The sequence below is a fragment of the Enhydra lutris genome, unplaced genomic scaffold, assembly GCF_002288905.1.
Source record: "Enhydra lutris kenyoni isolate GAN:26980312 unplaced genomic scaffold, ASM228890v2 scaffoldscaffold91, whole genome shotgun sequence".
Classification (NCBI taxonomy): Eukaryota; Metazoa; Chordata; class Mammalia; order Carnivora; family Mustelidae; genus Enhydra; species Enhydra lutris.
Window position 1 is genome coordinate 972728 of NW_019154175.1, and position 13693 is coordinate 986420.

General features: G+C 41.7%; 1 protein-coding gene across 2 annotated transcripts in view; it reads right to left on the reverse strand.

Moving 5' to 3' along the window:
- LOC111162365 (hedgehog acyltransferase) overlaps positions 1 to 13693 on the reverse strand; it is a 328170-nt gene that overhangs the window by 314071 nt on the left and 406 nt on the right. For both annotated transcript variants that reach the window (XM_022526736.1, XM_022526737.1), the window contains exon 2: positions 270 to 403. In XM_022526736.1, the coding sequence (XP_022382444.1) occupies positions 270 to 360 (91 nt within the window). In that variant the 5' untranslated portion in view covers positions 361 to 403. The remainder of the gene's footprint in view (positions 1 to 269; positions 404 to 13693) is intronic.

Below are 13693 nucleotides of genomic sequence, written 5' to 3' on the forward strand. Positions count from 1 at the left end.
GAAGAGGTTACTGCAGGTCACCTCCACAGCCTTCAGTAGCGATTGAATCAAACCCTCCCTCCTCTTACAGGATCCCGTTCAAGATCTGGGATTGGGGTAGAAAATCGTGTTGACTCAGATCATAAACTCCAAGCATCCCAGAGAGGGGAAAGCAAAGTAGGGTCCAAGTCATCCCAAGCCCACTAGACAATCTTCCGGAGTCTTCTATCTCTGAGTACTTCCTTCCCCCTTGCTTTCTAGATAGAAGGTCAGGAAAGTTGGGATCTTACCTCTGGAAGCTTTGTAAACTTCATAGAAAGAATATAAGTGGAAGCCTAGTGAAGCCAACAGGTAAAAAGACAGTTCCCATCGGGGCAGCATTGTTCCTTGTGAAGAAGGGTCCAGGCAGACACACTGAAAGTTTCTAGAAAGAGAAACAGAAATAAAAACATTAAGCCATAGACATGACACTAGGAAATGGCATATTAGTTCACTTGCTGTCTAAGGGATCCGTCACTGTTTAAAGTAATAGAGACAGAGCCCCAGTTATACTTCCTTCTGCCTTATGCATCCTGCATCCAAAATGTGTGTGCACACACACACACATGCCCTGCCTTCCTTGGGGTGGGCAGGTCTTCCCTAGGAGCTCCCACAGCCCCCAATCTGCCTCCCATCAGAATGCACACCAGACAGTCATGTGCTCCATGCCAGACAGGACTGGCTCCCCCTGTGGGATGGACCATTGGAGAACAGGGACCCTGATCTCTGCATCCCCAGTACCCAACGCAGGGTGTAGAATGTAGTGAGAGGGGACTAGTGCTCCATGAACAATAAATGGCTTCAAATCTTAAATAAAAGTACAGATCCTCTCCAAACCTGTTGTTAAGGCAACAGCCTTAACCTCCTCGTTCTCCCCTTCATAGGTCATTCCACAGTTGTTTACATGAATGGGTGAATGAAAGCTGCCATCTTCCATCTTACGTAAACTTCTTAAAGGGAAGTGAATCACATGACCCCCAGCAGCTGTGGCGGACACTGCTAGCTGCCCACCCCACAATATTTAGTCTCCCTTCATACACAGTAATGTAATTTTTATCTGAATGCATGGATGCTAAGCTCAACTGTATAGTGTAGCCACGTGTGGGAATTTGAATAGTTCTGGCTGCAAGGCTGTGGTCATGTCCTTCCTGCTGGCCAGAGCTGGAACAGCCACCTTGGGCCAAGAGGTGAGAGCCGTGTGGGAAAACAAGACTGAGGAGCCTCAGTTCTTGACTCCATGTACCACCCCACCCCCAAAACCGCCCCAGACCATTTATGTCTGGACTAGTACATGAAAGAGAAATGCACTTCCAAATAGTTTCAGCCTCTGCTATTCTCAGTCTCTCTCTAACGGCAGCCATGTCTATATGCTAAGTATTAGAGCAGGTGATAGGAAGTCCTAAAATTCTACAAATTAAATGATCAGCTCCCAAATAACAAAGAGTTAGTTAAATGGCTCTCAGGGCTTTAGTGAAGCCTCTCAAATATGTCTCACAATGGATGCCAAATAAGGAGCAAAATTTTAAGCCCAAGCAAGCATTTCTCATGTGAGACAGTAATGCCAAGAATCAGAATTCACACATCTCATTTTATTGAATGATCACCCTAAGGAACAAAGAGAAGCAAGAGAGACAGGCATGTTACAGATGAAAAATGTGAAGCAGAGTAAGACCGCACATTGAGAAATAACTGAGCCAGGGCTCAAACCCAGGTCCTGGGCCCACTGAGACTCCATGCTTCCCCTCAGCCACAGCCAGCCCCATTAATGCCAGTTTAAAAAGTCACTTGTCTCTATAGCTTGGCTCATAATCTACCATGCACAAACTCCTTTCTTCAAGCCAAGAGAGACAGAGCAGAAAAAGATAAACTTTGGCTTTCAGAAAATAGGAGGTCAGAGTCAGCGGTCCTCTACCCAGAGTACCAACTGGCAATGACCTAAAAGTTGCTCAGGCAGTTTGGCCTCCTGCCACCTCAGGGATCCAGAAGCAGGCACTTACGCTTTCAATCACAAACACTCTCAAACCCTCAACAATGCCTTCTCAGGTCCCCTTGCTATTTTTCAGAACCACTTCTAGCTTTAAACACTTCTACTCAAACTTAATTTTAAATACCTGGCATCTAAAATCTAAATACCTGGCATTTAAAATTCTAGGCATAGGGGCGCGTGGGTGGATCAGTGGGTTGAAGCCTTTGCCTTGGGCTCGGGTAATGATCCCAGGGTCCTGGGGTCGAGCCTCGCGTCGGGCTCTCTACTCGGCGGGAAGCCTGCTTCTTCCACTCTCTTTCTCTGCCTGCCTCTCTGCCTACTTGTGATCTCTGTCAAATAAATAAATAAATTCTTTGAAAAAAAAAAAATAAAATTCTAGGCATTTTAAATACCTAGAATATCTTAGAATCTCTTTGTAGAATTTTGTGGGAATATGGTAGTCTTCCCTTTAGTGGGAAGTTACCTTTAGCCTCTGCGTTTTAGTTTGTCTCCTTTCAAAGGATGTTGGTATTACATTGGATGGGACTCCTCACCTCCATTAAGAATATGTGATTAGCAAAGTCTGAACCCCTAAAAATGCTACTGAAATGTGAACATAATCTTAGAGATGAAAGGAAAGTTCTGGAAGCCCTACTGTTTAGAAGCTTTCCAGGGACATTCTCTTCTAGGACAATTCCTTTGCATTAATGAACTGTGGGGAACGAAAAAATTCAGTGTTAAAACATTTCCCTTTCTGGAGCTCTTAGCTATACTGTGTATGTTTTGCAGACACCTACACAAAGATACATCGTTACAAGCAACAAAGCAGTGGGGCTGCCTCTTCCCATTTAAAATGTGGAGACTGGGGCGCCTGAGTGGTTCAGTCGGTTAAGTATCTGCCTTTAGCTCAGGTCATTATCCCGGGGTCCTGGGAATTATCCTGGGGTCCTGGGATCAAGCCTCACATTAGGCACCCTGCTCAAAGGGGAGTCTGCATCTCTCTCTCTCCCCTTGCTGTTGCCTCCACTTGTGCTCTGTCAAATAAATAAAATCTTTAAAAATAAATAAAATAAAATGTGGAGACTAGACCAAATAACCTCCACGACCACCACACACTCACTCACATGTCCTTCTTAACAGGTCCTTCTTCCCTATACCTCTCTTTTCAGCTCTTGCCCACCTATCTCAAGAAAATTCTTCTCCTCAGTGTTTTATTCTGTATTCATTTCAGCTGTGCCCTTAGAAAGCAAATCAGAGTAGATATGTTTAAAGAATTTAACAACCCAACAGTATCAAAGAAAAGGCAAGTTGGACATTGGGGAATGTAACTATAACTTTTAATTATCCAAACCCATAAAGGTTCCTAAATACGCTCAGAAAGTTCTCAAGTTTCCATTTCTCATTCTCTAAACAAGCATGCTCTTTTTTAGGGATAGGCTATCATGATGAAATCAAAGAGGTCCTTACTCAAACATGTTAGTAATGCTTCTTTTCTGTTGTTCACCTACAGATCCTGTCCTGCAATAGCATTATCAGCTTAGTGGGTATCTATCTATGAGACAGCCTAGAACCTAATCACCATTTGTAAATTACTTCTATAGGAAAAGCCAACTGAGAGCAGAGCAGCATAGCCTGAGTTTGAGTAAATGCCAACCTGATTACTCTATGTAACTGAGGCTGTGCCACTGACATGTGAGAGCTAAGGAGAGAGGCCGGGATGTATGATGGGAAAGGGATGGGGCCCGGGAACTCTGCCACCTTCATGGGAATACTGGTCAGTGAAGTACAAATGTGAAGAAGTACAAACATAGATAGTGGAGGTGAAGGGAGAGTGGGAGCCACGTGGCAGAGGGTCTTAAACATAAAGAATTGCAAGTTTGCATTTGATTTGCTGAAGAAAACTCAGGCGTGTGAGCCCGTACATTTAGCTATTTGAGTGAAGCTTCAGGAAGAAGCCCTTTGACAGTGTGATCATCTGGAGGCAAGGAGAGCAGCGATTCAGGAGGAAGCAGAGAGAAAGTTCTAGAACCAAGCAACACAAATAAAGCAAAATTAAGTCATACCTGACATGAAACCAGTCCAGGAAGCAGGATTGAAAAAGAAGAAAACAAAGAACATATAACAGCAACTCCAAAGCTGTAAGATCACAGTATCTCAAAGCCAAATATTATTGATGAGAGTAGACTATTTGAGGCAAATGAAGACAAAGAGAGAAAGTAGATTTAATATCAGGTGTTGGAAGGAAATCATAGCAGGTTTCTCTGGGATCAAAGGAAAAGAAGTCAAACCGGAGCAACAAGGAATTTCACCTGCATATAGGGGTAAGAGCCCGTGAGGCTAGGTAGTTCAAAAACGCATTTCTCTGGGGCTTACAGAACTCCAGAGGCCCACAGAATAAAATCCTAGCTATAAAAATGGCAAGAATTCCTCAGCTAACAGAGTTTTCTCTATACTGAAGAAACATACATTTGCGTTTACTTTGTAATTTAACACTCCACCTGCTTTCAAAGACATCATCTACTCTACTCCTCACCAGGAAGGCTAACGGTTAGCTCTTTTTCAGGAATCAGAATCCTGCTCAGGGAAAGGCAGTGATCTGCCCAAGCGCACAGAGAAGCCAGTGATGGCGCAAAAACCGAACCCAACTCCCCAGCTCCCACTCTTTCACAGACAGAAATCCTGTTCCTTAATCTTGGCAGAGAAGCACAGCTCACTATGCCAAAGCCAAAAATGTGCATAAACATAACTTCTGTAAGATGCTTTCCCCCGGCAATTTCCAATATCACTTCAAATGTATCTTTATTTTTGATGCATGCTACAAATGGATTCCAACACTTCCATTTTAAATGTTTTCTGCTCCTTGGTCTTGATATTTCCAGTGCTGAATGAGCTATAACCACATACCCACATGCACCAGAGGACTTTCAAAACCGCACTCTCAGCACTGAGCTAATAATGGTTGGGTACCAGCATCACCATCGTCACTTCTACCAATTACCAGTTGCTCAATGTCCTAAACTGAAATTTTCCTCCACTTAGTTTTCTTATACTTTAGTAACAGCTGTACTATAAGCACTATTTATAGGCTACTTATGCTAAGCAAGCACTTTACAAGTATCATATCATTTAATCTTTATAACAACTTCTCAAGGTTGGTACTTCTGGTATCCTCATTTAACACAAAAGAAAACCAAAGCCCAGAAAGGTCAAGAAACTTGCCCCAGGTCACACAGCTGGTAAGCAGCAGAGCTTAGCTTCATACCCACCAAGTCTAACTTCAGAGCCTTCCCTCAGCCCTATTTTTTTAAATTAACATACAATGTATTATTTGTTTCAGGGGTACAGGTCTGTGATTCAGCCACCTCCCTATTCTTACGAGGGGACCTGATTCGTTTTTTTCCGTGTCTATGATGAAATCAATCCATCAGGAAAGCTAGAGAGTTATACAAGCTACATACAAGCAAAAGAAAATTTTAAAGTCATGCGTAATTTAGATACTCCCTAGGAAGAAAATTTGTAAATCAACTGGATGTAATCAAAACACACATGAACCATCTAACTCACACTTTCCTTAAAAGACTGACTGAAGAAGACAAACTAAACCAATGTATTCAGATATAAGAAGGGAAAGTCAGCAGTCACATAGAGAGATGGGCTGAGTAAAATTGAAATAATTCTAAATTTAGAAACAAATGAGCACTCTGGAAGTCGCAAAGTAATAGAAGTAAAAAGAGCACATGCACACTGAAATGACAATGGCTTTGGAGAGAATGAAAGAGTAGGATAATATTCTAGCACATTTGGAAAAATTATGAGACTTGCCCCTTTGTTTGATGAAACAAACTTATTTTGCATAATACAAACCATAGGACTCTCACGAGGAAACCCAAATGCAGAAACACTGTGTCCTCTCAGTTTTTGCCAAACCCTATTTAGGAGTCTTACAAAGAGTCTTATTCCTTTACTATGTAATACTAACAAAAAATACTTCTCCAAACCCAGAAAGGCTTCACTAATAGAGTGATGATGGTGGCTTGGAGGAGGTCCGCTGGACAGGACAGAACATCTAATTACAGAATATTTTAAAATACAGACACTACTTCCAAACATGCACCAAAATATCATGTATCAGTTATGTCTCACTGCACCATAAACCACCCCAACACATAGTGGCTTAAAACAACAAAGATCCCTTTTCTTCGTGATTCTGTGGGATGGCTATGTGGGCCATTCTCCTGCTCTTACCTGGCATCACTCACGTCACCAAGTCACCACACAGCTCAGCAGGGGCTGGAAGGGCCAGCATGACCTCCCCCATTCCTAGCATTTGGTGCTAATTCTCAGCCAGGTGCAGCGCTTCTCTTCCACACAGATCTGGCTGCTCCAGGAGGCCCGACCCTTCCCAGCACAGTGGCTTTGGGGGTTAAAAAGAACAAAGGCAGGAGGGGCAAGGTCTCCTAAGGACCAGGCTCCAAAATTCACAGAACACTGTGCTGGTCCAGAGACCAGTCCAGATTCAAGTGAGAAGAAGGATTCTACCTCATTAGGAGAGCACAGCAATGGCACCTTCAAAGGGGGCAGGGACACAGCCTACCACACCAGTATGTGAGAAGTTCTGGAAAGTCAGTGGGAAAACTGCAGTTCACAAGGGAGCTTTAGTACATGAAATGTCACAAAGATTGATTATTTGTATATAAAATGAAAAAAAAAATAATTATTTCCCCTAGATCAGAACTGCAAAATCACTAAGGACCCTGCTGTCACCTGATCTAATCTCTAGTCAGTTTGGGAATTCCTTTTACAAAAACCTACCTGACCATTTCCAGTAACATCAAGAGGCAGAGAAACTTTTTGTAAGCAGTTCTGGTTATTATCCTATTTTTCCTCAAATCAAGTCAAAAACTGGTCCCTCTATTTTTTTTTAAGATTTTATTTATTTGACAGAGAGATCACAAAGAGGCAGAGAGGCAGGCAGAGAGAGAGGAGGAAGCAGGCTCCCTGCTGAGCAGGGAGCCTGATGCGGGGCTCGATCCCAGGACCCCGGGATCATGACCCAAGCCGAAGGCAGAGGCTTAACCCACTGAACCACCCAGGCACCCCTGGTCCCTCTATTTTTAAAAACTTTTTGTCAGTAGTCTGAAGTTTGTACCTTCTGGAACTAAAGGCATGGAGGCAGGGTAATGGGATTACGTGGAGATGGCTGTGGTGTCAGAATTCCAAAGTTCCAATCCCAGCTCCAGCTTCGCTACTTCATAGCTGTATGCCCTAAGACAAGTTGCATAACCTTCCCATGCCTCAATCTCCTTATGTATAAACAGGGATGGGGCACCCGGGTGGCTCAGTGGGTTAAGTCTCTGCCTTTGGCTCAGGTCATGATCTCAGGGTCCTGGGATTGGGCCCCACTTTGGGCTCCCTGCTCAGTGGGGAGCCCGCTTCCCCCTCTCTCTCTGCCTGCCTCTCTGTCTACTTGTGATCTCTGTCAAATAAATAAACAAAATCTTAAAAAAAAAAAAAAAACAGGGTTAACAGCAATTGCTGTAAGGATCAGATGAACTTACAAAGTGGTAGAACAGTGCTTTGGTTCTGTTCTAAAATGTAATTCTTTTTGTTTGTTTTTTTAAATTTTAATTTAATTTTATTTTTTTATAAACATATAATATACTTTTATCCCCAGGGGTACAGGTCTGTGAATCGCCAGGTTTACACACTTCACAGCAATTCTTTTTGTTTTTAATGTTGCTATTATACTAAAAAGGCTTAATTGTTTTCTCCAATAATACTTCTTCAAATATTTAAAGATAATTAATGCCACACACTCCATCCCAAACCTTCTTCCAGGACAAACATTCATGATTCCTTCAACCATTTCTTCAGTGACTTAGTTCCTCGACCCTTTACCATTAATCAGTTGTCTCTGTATAGTACAGGTGTCTAGACCTGAACCTAAAACTCCAAATGTAGCAGACAGTAGGGACCGTGACTTCTATTCTTCCATTAACTATACTTTTAAAAAAAGAAATCTAGATGCATTTCTTCATTCAGCAAGTATCAGTGAGCTCCTAGTGAGATTCAGGAAACTTATTTGTGAGACAAAATATAAAATCCCATCTGGGAAAGCCCTCAAATAGGGTACTCCCAGAAATGTCCATGTGTTAATTCCTGGAGCCTATAATATAGTTCCTTACAAAACAAAGGGATTTTGCATTTGTCATTAAGCAAAAGATGGGGACATTAGCCCTGACCATCCACTTAGGCCCAGTGCAATCGCAAGGGTCCTTCTGGGAGGGTCCGGGACAGAGAAGATGGGATAATGGAAGCAGAGGTTAGCGTAATGTGCTCTGAAGATGAAGGAAGGGCTCACAAGCAAAGACATGGAGGCAGCCTCAAAAGGCAACAACAAAAGAGTCTGCCCTAGAGCCTCCAAGAAGGAGTGCAGCCCTGCCTACACATTTTGGACTTCTGACCTCCAGAAGTGATAATAAACTTCTGCTTTAAGCCATTATGTTTGTAGTAATTTGTTACAGAAACAATAGGAAACTAACATGCCACACCTGCCTGGTGGAGGAAAGTATCTAACCAAAAGGATTTACATTAAAAAAAAAATCAGAATATTTTTAATTCAACTGTTATAAAACTTAAACTGTAAGAAAATTAAATCTAAAACAAAATTTTGTGTTCAGTTCCCACCTTGGCATTTTTTTGGCTTCTACCTCGCACTGGTAACAGTCTCAATATCAAACAAAGCTCTAGGTCTTTTTATAGGAACTGCCATTAAGCCAGACCTCTGTTGTTAAAGAGTGCGGGAAAGGAGTCACTTTTTTAAGTCCCTAATTCACAAAAGGTACTAATGTGCTATTATATGGTCTCTCATGAAAATTCTTAACCTACTTTAAGCCTTTTTAATCACCAGGAATCATGCCAACTACATCTTACACTCCCCAGATTAGGGGCATCTGAATGAACCAAATATTTTATAATATACTACTTTAAGTAAACTTTACATTAAAATGTACCTAAAATTAATTTAAATTTTTTAAAATTAGTTAAAATTTTAAAAATTAAGATTTTCAAAAAGCAGATTCACTACAGTCATTGCCACTAAGATTAAAAATCAAATGCCTTGGGGTGCCTGGGTGGCTCAATGGGTTAAACCTCTGCTTTCAGCTCAGGTCATGATCTCAGGGTCCTGGGATTGAGCCCCACATCGGGCTCTCCGCTCAGTGGGGAGCCTGCTTCCCCCTCTCTCTCTGCCTGCCTCTCAGCCTACTTGTGATCTCTCTCTCTGTCAAATGAATAAATTTAAAAAAAAATCTTAAAAAATTAAATGCCTCAAAATTCCCCTAGCCTGACTTCTATCATCTTATTCAGTTGGGCCTGTTTTTGAACCCACTCTGCTGTTTCTACCTTCCTTTTGTTCAGCTTCATGCGAGGCTCATCCACAATCTGTTCTCATTCTCATTACTGAAGAGAAGTCCATTTGTATAAACTAAGCAGTTGTCCATTCCACTACTCGTGAACATATGGGTTGTTTCCAACTTGAGGCCATTTTGAATAACAGTGTTCTGTACATTCTTTGACATGTCTTTCAGTATCCACATGTCTGCTGTGTTTATCCAAGAATGGAGTAGCTGGGTCATAGGAGATATAGATGTCCAGCTATAGTAAATGATACACCAAACAATTTCCAGGACAGTTGCACTAAGTTTTATACCCAGCAGCAATGTATGAGAGTTCCAGTTTGTCCACAACCCAACCAGGACAGGTATCCCCCACTTTCTGAAAGGTCAGATTATACCACTTTGCTTTTACAAAAGACCTACATTAGTAGCTATTTTTGTTAACCGAAAGAAATACAAAGATTTCCACTTCTACAGAAAAACGCAAGAGGAGACAATGGCACTCCATGTTTGTTTTGCAGCCAGCACTTACAGAGGGAGCACACCCCCCCAGCAGCAAGAGTGGCCCCGGGCTCCTTCCCGGGAAACTACTACGCTGAGGGTCTCAACATCATGTCACCAGAGCTCTGAACTCTGCCTGTGAACATCTGTGCTTGGCCTTCATTTATTCTGTGCATCCACCAGCGAAATGTATCCTAAGGTATCAGAAAAACTTAAGAGGGATTATTTTGGGGGTCTGGAATGCTCAAAAATTTTCCATATAAATTAATGGTAATTTCTCCTTTGCTTCACATTTCAGCTTATGAAAGATTTTACAGGAACGCTCTGCTTTTGGATAGCGGAGGAAGCCTGCATATACTTAGCCCTCACTCTGGTGAGTATAGAATGATAACGCATTCTCATTTTAATTTGCATTTTCCTAATGACTAATGAGGTTAACCATCTTTTCATGTGCTTAAGAATTTGGATATCTTCCTTTGGGAAGTGACTTGCCCATTTTCCTATTGGGCTGTCCATTTTTTTCCCTAATGATTTGCAGAAGTTGTTTCTACACTGTGGGTAGGAGTTCTGTATTGGATATATGTAATTACAAATATCTTCACCATTCTGTAGCTTACTTCCCACTCTCCTTATGGAATCTTTAAATGAACAGAAGTTCTTACCAATCTTGTTCCTTTATAATTGGTTGCTTTTTGTGTCCTATCCCACAAACTTTTGACTGTCTCTAGGTAATAAAGATATTTTACTTTGCTTTCTTCCAGAAGCTTTATTATTTCAGCTTTCACATTTAGGTATGTGATATATCTTAATTACTATTTATATATGGGATGAGGTAGATGACCAAGATTCATTTTGTTCAATGGAGATCCAGTTGGCCTAGCATCATTAACTGAAAAGGCCATAGTTTCTCCAGTGCACTGAGGTGTCACTTCTGTCACAGACCACACATACATGTGATATAAGTCTGATTATGGATTCACTACTCAGTTCCATGGTCTGTCTAGCATAGTGCCAATACCATACTAGCATATTATGTATTGATCTAGACATCCAAATTTACTTTTTCTTAGATTATCTAGAATTTCCAAATAAACTTTAGAACTGGCTTATCAACTTCTATTTTTGAGAAGACATCTGCTAGAATTGTGATTGGGATTGTGCTAAATCTATAGACTCATTTGCAGAGCAATGACATATTCTCCATTGTTTAAATCTTTAATTTTTCTCATTAATGTTTTAGCTTGCAAAAAGTTTTTATCATGAATCGGTGTTCAATTTTGTCAAATAATTTTTCTCCTTTATGTGTATGTAATTAAATTACATTTGACTTTCTGATGTCAGCCAAAGTTTCCCTTCCTAGAGTAAGTCCAAATTGGTCATGGTTTAGTCTCCTTTAGATGATTTACCAATACATCATTAAGACTTCTGCATCTTTTGTGTGAGACTATAACCTGGAATTTTCTTGTAAATTTCTTCCTCATCATGCTTTAATAACCAGATTATGCTGGCCTCATAAAAGCTGCCAGGAAGTGTTTCCTTTTTCAGTTTTTTAAATGTTTGGACTATTTCCCTTATGAAATCATGTGGGTTTGGAAATTTTGCTTTGGAACGGATTTTAACAACAAATTTAATTTCTTTAATAGATACAGGACTATTTTGCTTTTCTAGTTCTTATGTCTTAGTTAAGGTTTTTTTTTTTAAAGTATCCATTTCATCTTAACTTTCCAACATATTACCAGAATTATTCACATTTAAAATCTTTTAAATGTTTTGGGGATATATAGTGAGAACACCTTTTTTCTTCTCTGGCACTGGTAATATCATACTCCATTAAGGTTTACAGGCACTCTCAAAAAAAAAAAAAAAAAAAAATTATCCTGCACTGTGTGACGCATAGCCACTAACACAAGAATATTCTCCAGCAGAATTATCCACAGGAGCAGAGCAGAGTTTATATTGACTATAAACAATTCAACAATTCCCTCTCAACAGCTTTTATCACTAGAAATAACTGAAACTGAGTAAAAGGAGACACTAACTGAAAGAGAAAGAAATGGGTATTTGTAACGCTCTAGGGTGTCCAGCAAATACTCAGAAGAAAAACAACCACTAAGTAGGGTTTGTAACCTCAGATACCCACCCCACCATCTCCAAGACATCCATAGGTAGAATTCAGGAGGCCACAAACCTATAAATTCACTCATACAGCTTTATTTTCATGAACTTCTAGAACAACTGCAGGATTTTTATAAATATGACAACAAACCATATTAGGAGTTCTGGCAACTTTGTCACCAATAGAAATCAGATACTTTCGTTACACAGTGCAGTTACTGCAAATATTGGGAAATATCATTTATGTGGGCATCACTACTTTGAAATTATGAGTTATTTGATACAGCTGAATTTTGTTACTTAGTGCATCACTAAACACAAAATACTCTTATCACAAATGTGGGGGTTTGTTACACTATTCAGATAACTGTTTCAATGTAATTTGTAACTCTATTAATTTTTTAATGCCTTCTAAAAATTGGCCTCCCCAGAGGTCCATTCATGTGTGTGTATACAAACACACACACATGCACTCACACTTAAAAATCTTACAAGGAATTAAGGATTTCACCCAAGGGAAGCAACTCCAAAGCAAAAATCAAGGAGAATCTTCCCTTGGCCAGGCCCTCGGCTGCGAGCAGGAAACAGACAAGTAAGGCCTGGGCTGGCTAGTTTTTGATGTTACCTACAGAGTTCCTACCAACATCTAGCCTCCCACGATGATGACTGGTCCCTCGGAGACTCAGCCTCGACCCTAAGTTAGTCTATCTAACCTGCTTCCCAAGGAGGGAGCAAAATAAATAATAGATACAGCACAGGCTTTGATCCAGAAAACGGAGTGTAAAACTCAGCCCTGAAATCTACTAGTCTGTGCCTTTGGCATCTCCTCTCTTCTGTCGTGAAAAGGGATAACACTACCTATCATCCCTGGTAATTGTAATTTAGGCACAGGGGATTCACAGCACCTGACAAGCACATCGGCCTTGTTAGTATTAGTTGAATCTTTCAGGTCAGAACTAATTGTCCTTGTTCTATACTAATCACAATTACGGACTGCCACAGAGAAAAAGGGGATAAGAATTATAGGAAAGATGGAGCATGAAGAATGGAAGCGGCGGGAAGACTGTACTTGGTTCTTCAAATTCCAATATAAAAACCACCCCCTCAGTGAAGCCTTCGCTTTCGTCTCCTGTACTCACGGCACTTAAGTAAGCCCTTAATAGCGCCTAAGCGCCCAGCTCTGAAAGTGAATGCATGAATGAGGAATACAGCACTGAAAGAGACAGACACAGTGAGTCTAATCCCCATAAAATGCAAACCACCAAGGACGCCAGTCCCCTAGTAGCACAGCTCTGATCAAAAGCCATGAACCAAGGAAGCAGCACATTTCTTAACACCAAGGCCACCCCAATACCTGGACTGCCCGGGGCGGTGGCGGGGGGGGGGGGGGCTTTCCATGTAAAGACCGGTGCCACCTGCAGGCTAGACTTTGAAGACGGCACCTGAGTCTGAAGAGTAGAAACCAAAATAAATTAACTTCGGGGGTCACTTGAGCCGTAGCAGTAGGACCAGCACTGGCGCACGTCCAGCACTGCCTGGGGGACCGGCGGAAACTAGGGACCAACCCCGGAGAGAGAGGCCGCTGGCGGGGGCGTGCGCGGACTCCGCCCGGCCTGCGGGAGCCCGGCCACAGCGCCGGGAGCCCGGCCACAGCGCCGGGAGCCCGGCCACAGCGCCGGGAGCCCGGCCACAGCGC